A 20,591-nucleotide genomic window follows, 5' to 3' on the forward strand; every position below is an offset into this window, starting at 1 on the left:
CTGAGGATTTGAAATACCTGGACTTGGACTACTAACCTTCAGTCTTAACTGCTTATACCCTTCATCTCCTAAATAATCCTTGTGGCTATTGTGTCCTGTTGAGTTGATTCTAAGTCATAGTGATTCTATAGAACAGAATAGAACTGCTCCATAGGATTTCCTAGGCTGAAATCTTCATGGGAGTAGGTCTCCAGGTCTTTCTCCTGCTGTACTGGCTAGTGGGTTTGAATCATCAACCTTACAGTTAACAATTGTGCCATGAGGATTCCTTTAAATCTTCTTTATTGACCTGAAAATTAGTGTGAAGGATAGCTCCACAAAAAACAGAAGAGAAGACTCTTGCTTGGGATTGAGAATGGGATGTGATCCCTGACACCAGTAAGAAGAGCATTACCTGAGTGAGAGGTGCTTTTGCTCCCCAGTTGGGTTTCTGATTGGCTGTGGCTGACTGGTGTGAGGTCTTGGCAGCTTTGGATGGGGGAGTCTCTGCCTGTATGGTCAGTGCCCGAAGGCTTCTCGATGTTTTTCATCTCCATTTCTTCATGATGGATCCAAAGATCAGGGGGTCGGAGGTCCTTCTGGCTGCCCTTCCTCTTGCCAACACTGTGGGTGGCCCGTTTCCTATGGAGCAAAGTTAAAAGGCAAGTGTGAAAGCCTCTTTTCAGTGGCCCTTCCTTTCCTTTTTCAGTTGATTCAAGTTAGAAGCCTGAAGGAAACAAAAGGTCTCCCAGGAGGAACCTTAGGAAGCCCAGGACTTGGCAGACAGTCTTGGCTGTCTTTTCCCTTCTCCCCTGGAGCTTCTCCACATTGTAGGAGATGCGCTGCTGAATCCTGAGGGTCCCTGGCAGCCTGCCAGAGCCTCCTTTCTCCAGTTTCCCTGGCTGCTATTCACACAAGGTGACAATGGGTAAGATGGAGCCATATGCCAGTCTTTGGAGCTAGGCATAAGGTACCCGAAGACAACATCTGTTTAGGAGATAAATGAAGGAGTTGCTTTGAAAGGGCACATAGAGATAAAAAGGACAGAATTGATGCCAACAACTATGATCGTGGCTTAGAGTAAAGTCTATACCTCAGCTGTATGATTTAATGTCCAATTGGGAAGCTTTCTATTTGAAAACAAAAGCCACATGAGGACACTCTTAGAAGAATAAAACACTTTTTCTTTGGAGTTGGTAATGTCTGGATTTAAACAAAATGAGACCCATCTTTGAAAAGAGAATTTACAAATGTGCTTCAAATATCTCTCAGTAAGGATTTAGCAACCATACATTTCTTTTTTTCACTAGCAATTTCTTCTTGAGGCTAGTGAGACTAAAATGTTACCCACAAGCTAACTAAAGTAGGATGATTCTCATTCTAAGTGTTATCTACAGCAGAGATCCATAACTGTGGACTGCCGCCAAATATGCACATTGCTTCTTTTTGTAAATAAAGTTTTATTGGTACACCATTTGAGCCCATACAACATCCCACTGCAATAAGAGAGTTGAGTAGTTGAGATAGAGACTGTGTGGCCGAAAAAGTCTGAAATACTGATTATTTAACGATTTTCAGTACTTTTGCCCCCTTGTTCTACTGTTTCATCATTTTGAGTTTCCATCTGAAGCTTCTATTTCTTTTATAATAACGTCTCTTCTAAAACAGAATTCAAACAGTTAAATTTGCCAGAGCACTCCTTTCACAGCTAGTCTTTCACAACCCAAGGAAGCACCTCCCTCTCACTATGCTCATTTGCAATGGATGGTTTATGATAATGTTTATTAAGGACATTCCATGGTTGACAAATGGTTCAAATGAGCTAGCTCCTTGAAAACACTTTGCAAACTCTACAAGGCCACTGAAAATGACTTTAGTTTTCCAATTGCTGAACAAGAAGCTTTGCACATATTAGGCAATGAATAAATGTTTGGTGGTGTGATGTGTTGAATTTTCGCCAACATTCTTTTTTGTCTTTCTTGAAGCAAGCTGGTGCGGAGAGGAGAAAAATAATCCCAGACTTGCTATCTATCTCATAGTTTAGTAGAGAAATTATGCTTTAATATTTTCCTAACAGCTACCTGCATTTTGCCAATTTCCTGGCAACAACCCTGCACAGTTTCTAGACAATGGAAGAAAATGACTCCTAGATCATTTTCCTGTGTGCCCATCCATTCCCTGAATTATTTTCTTACACTTCACCTGCTCACAAGAAACTGATCTGTTACTGACACAGCAATTTCTGAATTTACCCCTAGTTACTTAGAATAATTTAACGCCATTCTCAAAGTTGGAGGTTTCACCCTGTTCTCTTTCTTTCTACCAAATAAAAATGTTAAATAACCTCAGTGGCTATGTGACTGCATAAAAAGAAGTACTAGTTCCCAAATCCAAGACAACATAGTCAGACATCTCAGGATAATGCAATATTCATATAGCCTACGGTGAACAAAACTGTCAAAGAGTTTTGGAACCTAGAAATAAACTACAAATCCTGCTTTCTTTCTTGCTTCACATGTGTGGTTATTCATTGACTCATTCATTCATTCAGAGTCTGTGGGTGCAGGAAATGGTTAAGTACTTGGCTGCTAACTGAAGGGGTGGAAGTTCCGGTTCACCCAGAGGCACGTCAGAAGAAAGCCTTACTGATCTACTTCCAAAAAACCAGCCATTGACAACCCAATGAACCATAGTTCTATCCTGACACACATGGGGTCACCAAGAGGCCAACTTGACTCCAGGGCAATAGGAAAGTAATGATGTAGTGACCTCAATAGCAAGCATCCCCAGGTAGCATCTATTTAAAAAAGAAAAAAAGTTCTAAACTTGGGCTGAGGCAGAACTTTTGGTGCGGTGTAATTCACAACCTCCATCTGGGAAGAAGGTAGCATTCCTGATAAAACCCCTGAACATTTTTGTAATGGATTTTAATCAGATTAAGGCATCTCTTGAGAAGCTTTTCACACACTTATCTGACTGTCGTTCATGAATCTAAAGATCTCTGAAGAGACTTTTTTCCTTTTTGTGTACATTTTGTCAACAGCCCTATAACAATTTTTGTTCCCTATAATGGCTTTTATCAAGAGAGAAATCTTTGGCCTTGGAGAGGACTTTCCTCCCTTCACAGAAGGTTGGTAATAAAACTGACAAGTGCTCATAACTAAATTGTCTGACATTTGTTTTTAAACCTACAGGAACAGCTGTCACCCTGACCCTCTGCCCATCTGCTGGTTCCCTGACAGAATGAGTGCTGCCCGTTGTGGCTCATGGTTCCTCTGTGGCATCTTTGTAGTCTCCAAAATCCTATGCAGATGCTCCTAGCTCAGTGTTTCTCAAGGGGTGGACTCTGGACCAGCAACATCAGCACCACCTGAGAACTTGTTAAAGACGCACATGGGCAGGCCCCAGGCCACATGTGAACGATCTGAAACTGTGCTTTCACCAGCTCTCCAATGAGGCTGACAACCTAAAAGCAGTCTTAGTGAATTATTTGGTTTTGTCTGACTTGATTTTAAAGCTAGTTTTTCTGTTACATATACAATATTTCACACGCTTAACTCCTTCCTCACCCTCGTCCCCTATTTTTCCACAGGTACCAGTAATCTGTTGGTCTATAAAAATTGCTTTAGGATAGGGAGATCTCTTCCCACTCTATGTATTTAATCTTCAGTAAAGGCAAAGCAGGGAATTCACCAAGGCTCTCTGTTGTCTCCTTCTCATACCATGGCAAAGTTTTCACAATATGATTGGGTAGTGGTATTTTGACTTAATTCACTTATTAATTACTTTCACCCAGAATGCCTTCACAACCCTATTTATTTACCAGTGACTAACGACTACTTCTTTACTGGTCATGTTGTCAGAAGGGACCATTCCCTGGAGAAGGATGTCATGTTTGGGAAGGTGGAGGGTCAACGAAAGAGGGGAAGGCCCTCAACGAGATGGATTGACACGCTGGCAGCAGCGATGGGCTCAAGTATAGCAAGAATCATGGAGCTGGCTCAGGACCGAGAGGTGTTTTGTTCTGCTGTGCATAGGGTCGCTATGAGTCGGAGACTACTCGACGGCACCTAACAACACAACAACAATTTCTTTAAGGTTGCCTTTAAGATTCTCTCCTTCAGGAAGCCTTCCTGACCACTTTAGGTCAATGTAATCTTAGAGTATTTGAATCCTTTCCCTTACCTCTCTCTATACCACTCACCTGGGTATTTGATCACCAATGGTCTTATTGAGCTCTCTGGCTGCTCACTGTGGGTTAACGGTATTTCACTAGTAATACACAAGCAAACTCTTGTTTTCTTGACATCTCTAACAACACCTATTGTTTTACATTCATTTATATACAGGAAGTCCCCAGATTACAGACAAATCTGTTTCTAAATCTATCTTTAAGTCAAATTTGTACATAAGTTGGAAGTTAGGTATGGTTCGTATCTAACACCAGTTAGTCAAATGTTGTCTTAGTATATAGTGTACCTTTCTATGCATAAAAAAAAATTAAAGAAACACTTCTAGATTCACTAAAACATCTTTAACATAATAATACAGTAAAAATGATAATGTTTTGATGTTCATCACAAAGTAGCACCTGTTTATTATTATGAACCATGGTATGTAGTTTGGATTTTTAACATAATACGTTTTAGGAGGTTTGGTTTGTAACTATGGGTAACACATATGTCTGACATTCATAAACTGGGGACTGCCTCTATATACTTATTTATTCATTCAGTAAACATTTATGGAATATTGAGTATGTGTCCAGAAATTTGCTTAGTACTAGAAATGCAAAGATGGGTGAGACCTCCGGAGCATGATAACTTAATGAACAATTCATTGACTTGTAGGGATTTCTGCACTGGTGGAGTGAGAGACATGCTCTGGGACTAGAGAAGCAATAACGTTCAAAAAGTATTCAGGGACTCAATTATGGGGGACTTTGCCTACAACAGAAACATTTTTCATAATATTCAATGTCAGCGGAGAGTAACAGAAAGACCTTTAGTTTGAGTTAGCAGTAATCAGATTTGTGATCTTGTATGATGTAGATCACACAGTATGCATGCAACAATTACTTGGACCTAATAATAAAGATTTTTCAATGGTTGACTTGGACTTTTTTTTTTTTTTTTTGCAAGGTTCTTCTCCAATTCCTTATTGGTCCATCTGTTCCTTACTTTGCACATAACCTTGTACTCTAAGGAGAGTTTCTTCCCTTTTCCCTTTCAATCAATATTCTGGAGATGAGCCTGGGTAAGAAACAACACTGGTGGAATGTTCAATTTATTCAAGACCGTGTCCACTGAAATTCTCAAATATTACTTTAATCTCATCTATTTCTTTGTCATATTGCAAATTATTGAGTATCCAAGCATGATGTCCATCTCCAGAGACAACATGTCCAAAATACATGAGATGTACTCTTTCTGTCCTCATTTCTAAGGAGCACTCTGGCTGTACTTTCTCCAAGACAGATGTGTTCATTCTTTGACAGTCCATAGTGTATTCAACATTCTTCACCAACACCATAATTAAAAGGCATCACCACATCTTTGGTCTTCTTTATTATCATCCAGCTTTCACACACATATGGGTGATTGAAAATTCCATGGCTTTGGTCAACTGCACCTTAATCCTCAAAGTGATGTCTTTACTTTTTAACATTTTAAAGATGTCTTTTATAGTAGATTGGGATAATGCAACATGTAGTTTGATCTTTGACTGCTGCTTCCATGGGTATTGATTGTGGATCCAAGTAAAATGAAATCCTGAACAACTACAAATATTTACAACAGATATTTTGTTGTCATGATATTGCTTATTGGGCTACTTATAAGGATGATTGTTTTCTTTATGTTGAGGTGTAATCCATACTGAAGGCTGTAGTCTTTCATATTCGTCAGTAAGTGCTTCAAGTCTTCATTTCAGCAAGTGAGGTTGTCATCTGTGTATCACAGGTTACAAAATGAGCCTTTCTCTAATCCTGATATTGCATTCTTCTTCATATTGTCCAACTTCTCTGATTATTTGCTCAGCATACAGATTGAGTAAGTATGGTGAAGAGATACAACCCTGACATACACCTTTCTTGACTTAAAATCTTATAGTATCCTCTTATTCTGTTTGAATGACTGTTTTACACTACATTAGGCATACTATGCTCATAATACACTGCTGTTCACATAAGATAGAGAAATGAATAGCTCTGTAATCATTCTAGTGGTCAAATAGGGGTGAGCACATCATTGAGCTTAGGGTAGGGGCATTCTACCCAACCAAAGACTTGGGGAAAGCATCAGGAAAGATACCAGTTGCCATAGTTGAGTTCTGCTCACAGTATCCCCATGTATATCAGAGAACTATACTCCACTGGGTTTTCAATGGCTGAACTTTTGGAAGTAGACCACCAAGCCTCTAAACAGCCTCTGATTGGTCTGAAATCACCAACAGCAGCCATGCTTCTTAATCGCTGGCATCATCCAAGTACTCCTTTCAGGAAGGAAGGAAGCCTGAATGAAGTTTAGAGGGATGGTTATGAGTTAACAAGGAAAGGATCTTCCTCAAGCATAAATACCTGCCCCTCTTTATCTGTGATTTCTAGCCTTCTAATTCTCCATATTGATCCTCCTCATTCTACTAAGTTCTACTTAAGAGAGAGAGAGAGAGAGAGAGAGAGAGAGAGAGAATAAAGCAAGTAAATTATATTAGAAACTCAGGGTAAATGTTTGAACCTATCAGCCTTTCCACCAATGAAAGATGAGACAGTCTTCTTCCATAAAGATTACAGCCATGGAAAACCTAAAGGGAAGTTTTACTCTGTCCTATAGGGTCATTATGAGTTAGAGTTGACTCAATAGCAATAGGTTTCTTTCTTTTTTTCTAATATGCATATTATATACCATATATGTATTTGTAAAACATGTATGTATATATAAATGAGGTATATGCATATATGAAATACATATATGTACATATAAAACATATACAACATGGTAAGTCATAGAATAAAATTTATAGATGCTAACTTGAAGATACTGCTGATAGTACTTAAAAATATTTTCAATGCATTTGTATGTTGGATGTCTCTTAACAGAAAAGCAAATAAAAATTCACTTTCTCCCACACTCCCAGACAAAGAACTATTGAAGAAGCCTGTGAATGTGTTTCCAACTTCACCTTATTAATTACATTAAACTCTCATTTCCTGAGAGCCCTGTAACGGACATTATTTCTGTTTCAGATTGGAATTGATTTTGCTTTCACCTGCATTATTCAATTTATTTTAAAGGGTTCAGTGGTGGTGGTAGTGAAGGAGAGGGGTCCTTAATGAAATAGAGAAACTAAATAAAACATCAGACATAACTTGAAAGAAGGAAAGAAAAATCTTTTCTCTCTGCTCACATATACAAAGAGACTAAGATGAGGGCCACTGAAGAAACATAGATGAAATAAATGTGTGAAAATATGCCCAGTAAATATTAAGAAATTTTGGGGGTGCAGTAGGGAAGAACCAAAGGGTCTTGTGGTGGTTATGTTTTTGTGTCAGCTTGGCTGGGCCTGGTTGTGGCTGGGCAGCTGGATGTAGTATTCGCCATGATGAGACTGGCAATCAACTCCATGGTGGAATCTACCACAAGCAGCTGAGTACCTGCCTTTGGGTATGTGGTCTGCTTCCTATATAAGCCATGGCTTTGGGAATGGTCTCTAGCTTATGGCACGGTTGGACCCTGCATGTAGCCATGTCGTTGTTCAGCAGCCTGCCGTGCTCTGCCGACCTTGGGACTTACAATGGACTTGAATTAATGGCCTGCCGTGTGGTTTGGTAACATCGGGACTGTGCCTTTTTACTTGTTGACCTTGAGTTTCTCAGCCTCAGCAGCCAGCAGCTGTCTGAGTGAAGAAAAGCCTCTAGCTTCAGTGGGCTGGGAGCAGGATGCAGAGCTGGACCCCAGCAGCTGGGTGAGGGGTTTTCACCCAGCCCCTAGAGCCTGGCGCTTTGAACTTGGACTTACAGCCTCCAAACTATGAGAGAATAAACTCCTGTTTGTTAAGGCCATCCCATTTGTGGTATATTCTTGTCAGAGTGGTGCTAGGTAACCAGAACAGGTCCTTAGCTCAGGACTTGCAAGTTAACTTTCTTTTGGGTTTTCAGACTTTCATGGAATCATTTATCTTCTCATTCATTCCTTAATTTTAAAAACAAGCCATACTCAGGGCTCCACCTCTACTCTTCCAAATAAATCTTCAAGTTCTTACCAAAGTGGTTAGGTTGGCTTAAAGACAATTTGGGAGTTTAGCAGATTTAGGTCAAATCCCACTTTGCACATTGAGAAGACTGGCATTTCTCTGTGGAGAAACAAAATATGTCCAGGAGTCCATTTCATTGGGTCAATATAACACAAACATTCCTCTCCTGGTAATGAAAATTAAATAAATTCACTGCAGATGGTTTAATTAATTATATTTAGGTTAGCAAATGCAATGCTATTTTTAAAACAATTATGAAATAGGCAAAGTTTGCTTTTCATGCTCTCCTACTCTCTTTTCATGTGAATCCTTCTCAGATGCACTTCAGGAAAAATCTGGTGCCTTGATGCACCACCATTCCATGCTCACAGAACCCCTTTCCTGGAAATGCTGGGCCAAGGAAAGGTTCAGCACCTTAGCACATTACAGTTTCTTTTCCCCAGAGCCTTCCTAATTACCCAGTAGCCTAGAAGCTATGTGGGTGATTAGGACCACTCAGATGGCTGGTCTTATTGAACTCACTCTTTCAGACTTCTCATTTGAGCACAATAGACCAGAGCATCAGCTATCACCAACTTCAAAATAGGTCAGTCTCATAAAGGCAGCCGGTATAAATGTCACCCTGCAATAGCAATAAATTAAATGGAGATGGCTTCCACACCCCTGTGGCACCTTCTCCAGTATGTACGCCCATCTTCCCCAAACCCTGTTTCTAAACATCCACTTCAGAGTGCTAAAGAAACACTAGAGATCAACAAATAGAGCTACAGGAATTTTAAAACGAGAGAAGAGAGAAAGGCTGAAGTATTACCAAGGGAAGAAGGCAGAACTATTTGCCGGAGAAATTTGTCTAGCAATGTGTGTAGTATAGAGTTGTCAAACCAGCCACCTATGGGCCCACAGCTCAGGCTTACAGAGCCAGCACTGTGCCTGAGGCAAAGAAATCAAAGCAGAAAAAAACCTATTACAGCCAATCCCTTCAGAGAGTGAGTGTGTGCAGCTGACAGAGACATATCTAGATGAATTTGTAAAGGGCTAGAGAGGCAGAGGCAGAAAATGATCAGTCGATCATTGCTCAGTGCTTGAACTGGCTGACACAAGGCTAATACTCTAGTTATGAATAAAAGTCAACTTTCTATTCCAGATTTTGGTTTTTTGATACATCATCCTCTGCATATGCCAGAACCTAGAGCTTTTAATTTCTGAGAATTAATCGCAAGGTAGAATTTTCTTTCGAAACTACTTCCTCCAAACTAAACACTCCATAGTTTTGGAACTGCGGTGAGTTTGGTACTCTATATTAAGTCATCCAATCAGTAAGCATTGATTAACTGCTTATAGGCCAAAGAGATAAATAAATATTATCGTCCCCAACATGACTACAAGCAGGGCTGTAAGTGGGCCTGTGGTGGAATCTATTCTCTAAGTGTTATTTAAGGAACACTTGTCCTCACTTAAGGAGCTCTGGTGGCTAGTGCTTAAGGCATTTGACCACTAACCAGAAGGCCGGTCATTCAAACCCACCAGCGGCTCCATGGAAGAAAGATTGGACAATCTTCCATAAAGATTTACCACCTTGGAAACCCAAAGGAGGTCTCTATGAGTCAGAATTGACTCGATGGAAGTGAGTTTGGTTTTTTAGTTTTGGAAGGAAGACACTGGCCCTGAGAAGTAAAAGCAAACAGAAATGCAGAGTGAGTCTCCAGGTAGATTCGATTATTAAATCTGCAAGTCTAGCCTTCTCTCACTTAGGTTATGGGCTCTGAACAGACAAAGGGCAATGATTGCCAGGGTCAGGAGATAAAGGACATGTGGTGAATTATGAGAGCACAGAGGAGAACCTTTAAAAATATAACTCAAAAAAGTATTAGGTTGGTCAAACAGAGCCTTCTCTTGTCTTGGGAGCCAGCTGTTACCTACTTTCTCTGCTGGGCTGAAGAGCGTCGGGAGCAAATAACAACCACAATTGCCACCACCAGCACAGTGATGATGCCAACAGTGACTACGATGATCACAAGCAGGTTGCTGTTCTTCTGAGGAGTGACACTGCCATGTGGTGGGTGCATCTGCCCAATGGGTGGCTCTGGGAAAAGACAGGCAAACAGAGATCAAGTTTAGAGAGATATGGCAGTCCAATGTTTACCAAGCTCTGTTAGGGATGGAAAGCATCCTATTGTGCTGGGACTTCCTGAGGCTGGAAAAGAAGTATTGGCAAAGGATAGGGAAGAAGAACTAAAGTACCTATGCCAAAGAAATGAAAAGCAATGTCCACTCAAAAACTTGTACACTAAGATTCATGGCAGCATTAATCATTTTAGCCCCAAAGTGGAAACAAATGTCTGTCAGCTGTTTGATGGACAGACAAATGTACATCCATACAATGGAATATTATTCAGCTCTAAAAATGAATACTAAACCATGCTACAACATGGATGAACTTTGGGAACATCAAACTATATGAAAGAAGCCAAACAAAAAAGACCACATATTTTATGATCCCATTAGTATGGAATGTTGAACAGAGGCAAATCTATAGGGACAGAAAGTAGATTTCTGGTTGGCAGGGATTGGGGGAAGGAGGGAATGGGCAGCAACTGCTAATGAGTTTGATGTTTCCTTTTGAAATGATGAAAATGTTCTGGAATTAGATAGTGGTGGTAGTTCCACAACTTTGTCAATATACTTAAAGGTATTTGAATACATTTTAAATGGATAAATTTTATGGACCAATTTGGTGTGTGACAAAAGTATTTATAATATTATTATACTATTAAAATATTAAACAAAATGTTCCCCAAATAACTCATCTACCATAGTGTTTGGGATATTTTTGGTGCAGACTTCCATACCATAATGTTTAATAATATCCATTTAATAATATCCATTATGCCAAGATACATTAAATTCTTTTCACAAATGAATGTAATAACCTAGTACTTGCTCCTAATAGAAATAATGCCCAAGAATCACTGCTTTTTAAAACCTTGACCACATTATTGTTCATTCACTATTGGGAAAATAATAAGCATTTCTGATATAACTTGAATCTCTGGGGGAGGAACTCATCAAAAGTTTTTAAATAGCACTTACTGTTAAAACATTCTGACTATAAATGAAAGAAAGATTTCCTTGAAATAATTTTCACATTTACTAGACAGGAATGGGGCAAGTTATGAAAGGTCTGAACTTTCTGTACCATAGTTTTACTTACTATTTAAAAAGTCATTTTATAATAGCATCTTCATATGCCCTTTCTGTGCTTAATAAATTAATTTATTGAAATAAATTAGTCTCTTATGTGAGAGCTTACAATAGAGATAGTTGGGAATCTCAAGGACTTTTATTAGTGTGACTTAAATTTAATAGTTCATCATTTCTGACAAACTTGGTTTGAGTCATACATAGTCATACAAAGCAGTGCACCTTATGAACATTCTAAAAAGCCTAATAAGAGCAAATTATTCAAATTTCTACTCTTATTTCTTTCTTTCCACCCAGGAGGACATTGTGTTTCAAATCAGAAAATAATGACTGGATTCTGCTGCACATTAGTGAGATGACACTGATGTCATTTGCCTCGGGAGAGTGAGGGTTCATGAAGACTGCCATTATAAATCTTTGATTTCAGGCCTTTATAACTTCCTCATAAAAGTTCCCATCAGTTTCAAACTTGGTAGCAAGGTCTTTCATTAATTTTAGAATCCCAGTGCAAAGGGTGAAAAATCAGAACATCTGACAGTGAACAGGCAGTAAGAAATGCAAGTGCTATGGTATCTTTAGATCTCAATACACCAAAAGACTGCTGCAAATTAGGAGAATGTCCACAGTTCAGAAATTTATATTAGGACAACCAGAAATTCTGAAAGGCAGCCTGGCTTCAGAAGAGGCAAGAAGGCATTTCTCAGCTTGGGGGCTTCATTAGGGAAGCTGTATGGTATAATTCAATGACATGCCTTGGAAGTCTCCTTCTTCGATTTGCCGCCTGACCATTAGTAAAGCTAGATGTGACTCATCTATAAAACCAGAATAACTGTACCCATCTCCAGGGCACTGTGATTATTGCATAAGATGATACATGCAACACACTGACCACTGGCCGCGGCAGAGAGTTTGCGCTTGATAAACATCATGATGTGGCTCAACAGATTTCATCTTTATGTGATTTTTTTCAATTTAAAGAAAAAAATACATCATCATACTGCATCAGTTTCTTAACACTACCTTAATGGTGTTGTTATGTGTCTGAGGAATCAAGAATTAGGTTTGTTCCATTAAAATCAGTGAGAATGGAGTCTGAGTTTTTAAAATCAAATGGACATTTCATCTGCTTCATGACTTTTAATCATTGTAAAAGCTTTCATCCTTTTTGTGCTAAATTTGTTATGAGCATAATTATATTTTTTAGCAATGTGATGGATCTAAAGACTTAGTAAAGATTGAATATTGGTTCAGTGAAATAATAATATATTTAATTTTTATAATACTTGACAGTCTTTCAAAAATATTCTATATTCCTTATGACATCATCCTCATAAACTCTGTGGTAAGCTTACTGATAGGCAAGAGCCCTGAGTGCTTAATTATCACAAGAACAACAAGGCCAGGTATTGAAGTCAGGGGTCCTGGATTCTATGTTTTGGGCTTTGGCCCATTACTGTAAACACTGTGCCCTAAGAGCTGCACAATATCAACAGGCAAGTAAACAATGCAAACATAAAAATGACAAGTTCACTTCTGAGGAAAGAACAGACTCACTGAAAAGTGAAGTTGAATAGGGACTAAACTTCTCTACCATAACTGGTGTCTTCCTTGACAACACTTTCCATATTATTAGAATACTTTGAGCTCAACATATGCCATGCAATTTCACAAGTCTTTGAATTTGCACAGAAATCATATGGCATTGAACATTTCAAAGCTTTTCCCTCTGATATAAGGTGCTATAGTCAATCAGCTGGAAGAGAACTCACAGAAAATCTAACCCAATGTTCTCTAAAATGAGATATTAATCAGGGTTATGGACAGGAAAAGCTCCTTGGTCAATTAAGTTGAAAAACATATTTCTTTGCTCAAATCTCAGAGCTTTGAACATGTTAATGTGACCTGTGAATTGTAAGGAAGGACTGGGAGAGATGCTAGAGAATGTATTCAATTACTCCGTAAATATGTATTGAAGATTTAGTAAGGTGCTGAGGATACAATGTTGTGGTCAACAGAGGCATGTGCTTTGACCTCATAAAGCTTACAACTTAGTGGAAAAGAAAAATATTAAAAACAATCATGAAGTAAATAAATATGAAATTACAATTATAATTTATGCTAAAAAGAAGGGTAGAAGGGTTCATGAGAAATGCAACGTAAGGTCATTGGGAGAGAGAAGTCAAGAAAGACCTTACTATGGAAAGGACATTTAAACTAAATCATGGAGGGTTTCTAGGAGCTAAATCTTGTTCTTTTGAAAGGGAACAGGAAATGGTAGGGGCTGACGTACTGGTAGGACTGAAAGCATGTGTGTGTCTGGAATCTTGAGAGCAAAATGGAGTATGACACAAAATGAAGTTAGAAAGAGAAGCAGGACCTGGGTCCAGCGACCTTGGTACATCACATTCACGATTTAGGATTTTACCCTAAGTGCAACCATAACCATTTGAAGGCTTTCAATAGAGATGTGGCATACTTGACCTGTTTTAAGGTCTCTCCATTTGCTAGGTGGACAGAGGTTGGTGGTAGAACCAGAGGCCAGTGAGAAGAAGATTTACATTCTCCAGATGAGAGATAATAATAGCTTGTTCTGAAATGGTTGCAATTGCAATGAAGCAAAGTGGACAGTTACATAAGGCAACCTGAGAGTAAATAAACAAAATGTGGTTTGGAAATTGGGAAGAGGAATAAAGGAAGGGTTAGGGTCAAGCGTAGGAGCTCTGGTGGCATAGTGCCTAAGGCATGTGCCTGCTAACCAGAAGGCTGGAGTTTCAAACCCACCAGCCACTCCTTAGAAGGAAAGTTGAGCAGTCTACTTCTGTAGTGATACCACCTCGGAAACCCAAGGAGAGATCACTATGAGTTGGATCCAACTCGACTGCAGTTTTTTTTTTTTTTTTTTTTTTAGGTTCAAGTTTAGGAAACAGATCTAATGTCTGATATGAGGGAGAGGATGAAAGGGCAAGCTAGGTGAGAGGAGTACACAATTCACCTTTGTGTATGTCAGGGTTAAGATCCTGTGATAAATGTTGAAGATATAGCTAGACTGTCATCAAGTCAATTTTGATTCATAGCTAACCCCCATTGGGTTTCCAATGTTGTAAATCTTTATGGAAGCAGACTGCCTCATCTTTCTTCTGTGGAGCGGCTGGTGGGTTTGGACCACTGACCTTTTGGTTAGCAGCCAAATGTACTAACCACTACACCACCAGAGCTCCTCTAGAATGTGCTGGAGATATAAAATTGAAAATTGTCATATAAATGGAACTTGAAGTCCTTCAGGTAGATCACCAGTATCAAGAGTATAGAGTGAGCAGAGAAGCTTTCTCAGGATTAACAACACGCTAAATGTTCAGGTACGAAGGGAAGAGAGGACCTGGCAAAAGAGAAATGAATAAGCAAAGCTGTTTCCCAATATTTATTTGACAGTGGAACACTTTTCTTTCAGAGCATTTCATGGGATCCATGTATCCTGGAATAATCAATCACTGGGAAAGGGTATACTAGCTCAGTGTTTCTCAATGGGGAAGAGCCACGCCCTCCCTACCCAGCACGGGAATATTTAGCATTGTTTAGAATTCTCTTGAGGAGCCCTGATGGTGCAGTGGTTAAAACTTTTGGCTGCTAACCAAAAGGCTGAGGTTTGGAAGCCAGCAGCTGCTCATGGGAGAAAGATGTGCCAATCTGTTTCCATGAAGATTTACAGCTTTGGAAATGCTGTGGGGCAGTTCTACTATGTCTTTTAGGGTCATTGTGAGTCAGAATCGACTTGATGACAATGAGTTCATTTTTTTGGTTTGGAGACATTTTTGTTGTCACAACTTGGAGGAAGGGAGATATTATGGTCATCTAGAGGCTAAGGAGGATAATAATTTATTTGAGCCTACAATGCTCAAAGACAGCATCCCACAACAAAGAAATGCGAATGATGCTAAGACTGAGAAATCCTAATCTGGTTTAACAATTTCTATGTTCAGATGTAAGTCTGAGATCCAAAGAGGTTAAGTGACTTGATTAGGTCACATAGTACTAATCCATGGCAAGTCAGTTCTAGAATTTGGGATTTGGAATTAATCTAGAATGCTTAAATGCTCTGGGTTTAATGTGTGGTTGGGGAAGTGAGCATAGTCCCTCAGGCACTGCACTAGAATCTGGTACTCCAGACCACTCCAGTTATCTTTCCATCTGGGAAATGGCTGTAAAATTATATTCCTGGCCCTTCTGTTTGGAATTAGGATGCCTGCTGAGTGGCACTGAGTGTGTTTCAGCAGTTACAATTATGAATTGAAGTTTACTTTTCCCCAAAATAGATGTTGAAGTCTTAACCCCTGTACCGGTGAATGTGATCTTGTTTGGAAACAGAGAGATTTCTTTTGCTATGTTGATGAATTCACACCAGAGTGACATGGGTCTTAAACTTAATCCTTTCCGAGTTGAGGGAAGACAGATGCCATGTAAGGACCTATCTACAAACCAAGGAATGTCAAGAAACACCCAGGGCGGCCAGGAGCTAGAAGAGACAAGGAAAGATCTTCTCTAGTGGACATAGCATGGCCCTGTTGATGCCCTGAATTTGGACTTGAATCTCCAAAACTGTGAGACAATAAAATACTGCTCTTTAAAGCCATCCACTTTCTTTATTTATACATTTTTGCAAAGCTATTTTTGTGGTATTATTGTTACGAAGGCACTAGATAACTAAGCTACCAAGCTTTGAATAATGATTTCATGCAAATGTGGGAAGATTTTTATGTAGACTTTACTTAGATTCTGGTAGCATAGTACCTAAGGCACCTGACTGCTAACCAGAAAGCTGGCAGTTCAAATCTGCCAACCACTCCTCAGAAGGAAGATGGGGCAATCTACTTCCGTAGTGATACTGTCTCGAAAACCCAAGGAGGGGTCGCTATGAGTCGGGTCTGACTCCATGGCACATAACAATAACAACAACAACAATTGGACTCTGAGAAAAATGAAACAGAACTTTCAAAACTGGTCAGCAAACCATGGCCTTTTCCTTTAAAGGCAGACTGCAAGTCATGTTTCACAGAGATTGTAATACAATTATGAATATTCACAAAATTGAATTAGTGGTGTTAATATTTCTACTTGTAAGACTATACAAAAGTATCCTATCCTTTCAAATTGAATTTATTTTTCAAAGGCTGAGGTCAATAAAATAATATTTTTAAAGGGCTTATAGATGTTTTAACCAAACTTGCTAAACTAATTTTGCCTATTATGGGCATAGCTACCAACAAAAGGAAAGTGGTATTTTGTGCTCCCCAATGAGAAAAGCAAGATTAAATTGAAGTAATTTTCATAGTCATTGTTCATACAAATATAAACTACAAAATCACATTTTCTGAAGTTGAAGATTTTCCTGACTTCAGAATGTAGAATATAATCAAAAACTGAATGCAGTATAAAAGAAAAATACTACCACATCACCACATATTAGCTTTGATTCTACCTGCCATAAGAAAATAATTTAGATGCTTTTTCAGTTTCCACAATTTCATTAAGGGCTTCCAACTACCAGAGTAAACATGAACTACAGCTTTGTTTTTCTTTATTTGAATTCCAAGGGTACATTTTGCAAAGAGTGGCATGCTGTAAGAGAAAATAAATGATTAGAGAGGTTGAAATTTATTTGCACTTGGTTTGCGTATACTGACAATAAGCCATTATTTTATTACATGATTATCTACAATGCTTTGAAGGATAAATCCAGCAAGAAGTTGAGATAGGAAATCTCTATAATTCTGTCACTCTAAGTCGAAATGTATGAAACTTCTGTCATGTCCCACGTTCCAAAGCTGATGTCAAAATATTCTTATTGCCACAACCTATGTTGCAGGGGTGGAATGGGGCTGGAGTTTTGTCATGGTCAGTGACCTCACTTGCACATCTAATTAGAAAATATCCCCCATTCTTATAGCATAAGAAATATTAGAATTCTAATTAGGAGGCCAGGATTTTCAGATTCTTTTTCCAATTTGCTTGTAGTAGCCTAGGCTAAAGTCTTATCACATATTTATCACCTTTCGTCTGCTAGCAAAATAGAACAGGGAACCGATTAAGTTTGTTCTCCACCATCCGTGTCTCTATGAGATTATCAATTCACCTTATTCAGCCAAGTAACCTATAATAATTTGTTATTCCAACAGAGATTTTAGTAATATTTCAGGTGCCTTGCTCATCCCATTCATTGAACAGGGGAAATCCCTAAAACATCAAGAAGTAATGCACAAAAGGGGGAAGAGCAATGCCAATAACCTGTTTAAACTGGTTCACAGCCACTGGGTGCTGCTAGTGTATTTTATCTTCATAATTTTCCTCTCTGAGGTAATGTACATCTGGTCAAGTTTAATTACAATTGCATTTCTCCCTAGGATTCTTAAATAGGAAAAAAATAAAAAAGATATGGTGACATATATTGTGCTCAATTACTGTCATTCTCTTAACCTGAGGTCTGACTGTTATGAAAAGAAAAGTGCTTGTTGACTTCTCTGTTAATATCAAATGGGGCTAGTATCTTTTCAACCAGAAAATTCCAGTTTTGTTTAGCAAAGGCAGTTCAAAGAGTCAACATCAAACTTTTAAACTTGATCCAAAACTAATATTGCCAGATTTAGCAACTAAAAATACAAGAAGCCAATTAAGTTAGAAGTATTCCCAATTGCCTCTGCATATGTACATCGAGATGCATATGTACACTGAGGTGGGGATCCCATGCAATGCATTCCTTTTATCTCATAGGCATAGGTAGTTAGAAATAATGCAAATTTTACAGAGCATCTTGTATCTTTAGTTGCTGAATCTAGGGCCCTATCTAAGATTGCCATCCTATTGGACACATAGTTTAAGAGAGTAAATCATTCTGAGTCTGTGGCTTACACTAGCTTCACCTTTAACACACATAACCATTGCTCAGTAGTGAATGAAAAGTGCAGAGGGATAATTGATGTTTCTCAATTATCCATTCCAATTCTCTCCTTAATTTCCTGGCACTTCATCTCTGTCTGTCTGTGCCAGTATACATAGTCCTGCCCTTAGCTAGAGAGGAATTCTAATTTGAAACTCCATATTGACCTAGTATCTCCAAATCAGCCCTGCTGGTAATTTTTAAGGGGATAATATTAGTTCCTCACATGGACTCCAAACCTAGCCAAATCAAAACAAAAACCCCTGCCATCCAATTGATTCTGACTCATAGCAACTGTATAGAACAAAACAGAACTTCCCCATAGGCTTCCCAAGGCTGTAATGATTATAGAAGCAGATCATTTTCCATATCTTTCTTCCATGGAGCAGCTGGTGGGTTCAAACTTATGACATTTTGGTTCACAGCTGTGTGCTTAACCACTGCACCAGCTGGGCTCTTTCCAAAATTAGAACCCCTCTAAAAACGAAAGACATCAAACCAGGAGCTGTCCAATCTATTCTGACTCTCGGCAACTCCACGTGTATCAGAGTGTAATGTGCTCTGCATGGTTTTCAATGGCTGGTTTTCAAAAGTAGATCACCCAGTCTTTGCTCCGAGGTGACTTTGGGTGGACTCAAACCTTGAACCTTTTGGTTAGCAGCCAAATGTTTACTCATCTGCACCACCCAGAATGTCCTAGATCTGCTCCATCTCACATTGGAAAATACGACTTTAGTTTCCCTGCACAGTATTGACAGCTACATTCCTCATGCCCTTGTCCCATCCCCAGAATTTTTCTCACTCTCTTTCATCTCTTTGGAGTGCATTTCTCTGCTTTGTCCATAGAGTTAATTTGTTCACTTTCTTTATTCCTCGGTGGTCTATCTTTCACTCTGTGGCCAGAGTTCATAGCAAGTGCCCTGAACACAGCAAAGGCTTAACAGCATTTTTTAACTGACTGGTTGAACACAAAAAGTGTGCTTATGATACTGGGGAGATTTAAGATAAAATTAGATGTGGGAGAATGAGTTGATTACATATGCAATGACTGGAGCAGGGAACTACCATCATCTAAACTCATTCCTATGGAAAATGGCCTTGGTCTCTTCTCAGTCCCAAGATATTTCTCCTCTCTTCTTGGGGGATCCCCAAACTATCTGCTGTCTACACTAAAACCTAGGAACTATCAGAGTAAGGCACTAACTAGCTATTGTAACACACTGCCATCGAGTCCTATCTGACTCATAGTGACCCCTCCTTGGGTTTCCAAGGCAGTATCAATATAGAAGTAGATTCCCCAGCCTTCCTTCTGGGGAGTGGCTGGTGGGTTTGAACCACCAGCCTTCTGGTTAGCAGTCAAATGCCTCAGGTACTACTCCACCAGAGCTCCCTCTAGCTATACTAGAGACCTCAAACTTAATACCTAGAGAGGGGAGTAATGTTACATAAATGAGGGAAGACAACCTGGGTAACAGACATGAGGAAGTGATGAGGACTGTAGCAACATGCAGAGAGCACTCTGGATGCATAGCCTTAGGGAGGCTTCATTGGACTTTATTTAGGAGGCTTAAATGTTACAAATTGTGCCTGTCTTCCCCCATAAAAGGCAGGGGATGGTACGTCTGGCTACTGGAAGAGTGAACAAGTGAAAATATGTTCCCGAGGCTGCACTGACCAGGGGAGAGAGGACCTCGAACTTTGACTTGAGCATCTGCTTCACTCCACTGGTATACTTACTCTCATTGGACAAATGGATGCATTAGATCTTGATAGCCTTATGATAGGTAATAATCATGTGACACACTCCCATATTCTGACTTCCTGCTTAGCAAGCCACTTGTGGCTAGCTATTTTGGCCTCCCATCTTAATTTTTTCAAGAACACCAACTAAATGGATATTTATGTGTTTAGCAATCAAACTCCTCATGAAAACCTTCTATAATACTTAAATAAATATGTTGTTGTTGTTGTTGTTGTTTGCCGTCGAGTCGGCCCCGACTCATAGCGACCCCTCCTTGGGTTTCTGAGGCAGTATCACTAAGAAAGTAGGATTGCCCAACCTTCCTTCGGAGGAGTGGCTGGTGGGTTTGAACCGCCAGCTGTCTGGTTAGCAGTCAAGTGCCTTAGGCACTATGCTACCAGAGCTCCTTAAATAAATATATCATATTATATTCATAAAATAGAGTACTATAAAATAGCAAAGATAAGTGAACAAGAACGATTTTTAAATACA

The 20,591-nt window shown here is 39.2% G+C and overlaps 1 protein-coding gene across 1 annotated transcript in view; it reads right to left on the bottom strand.

Moving 5' to 3' along the window:
- Positions 1–20,591, bottom strand: part of DCC (DCC netrin 1 receptor) — a 1,113,394-nt gene that overhangs the window by 62,105 nt on the left and 1,030,698 nt on the right. Inside the window, exons 23-24 of the mRNA XM_007935560.2 lie at positions 10,150–10,312; positions 395–621 (exon numbers count right to left, since the gene is read on the bottom strand). Of these exons, the coding sequence (XP_007933751.2) occupies positions 395–621; positions 10,150–10,312 (390 nt within the window). The remainder of the gene's footprint in view (positions 1–394; positions 622–10,149; positions 10,313–20,591) is intronic.

Source organism: Orycteropus afer, unplaced genomic scaffold (assembly GCF_000298275.1).
Source record: "Orycteropus afer afer isolate SDZICR_OR568_19922 unplaced genomic scaffold, OryAfe1.0 scaffold00029, whole genome shotgun sequence".
NCBI lineage: Eukaryota > Metazoa > Chordata > Mammalia > Tubulidentata > Orycteropodidae > Orycteropus > Orycteropus afer.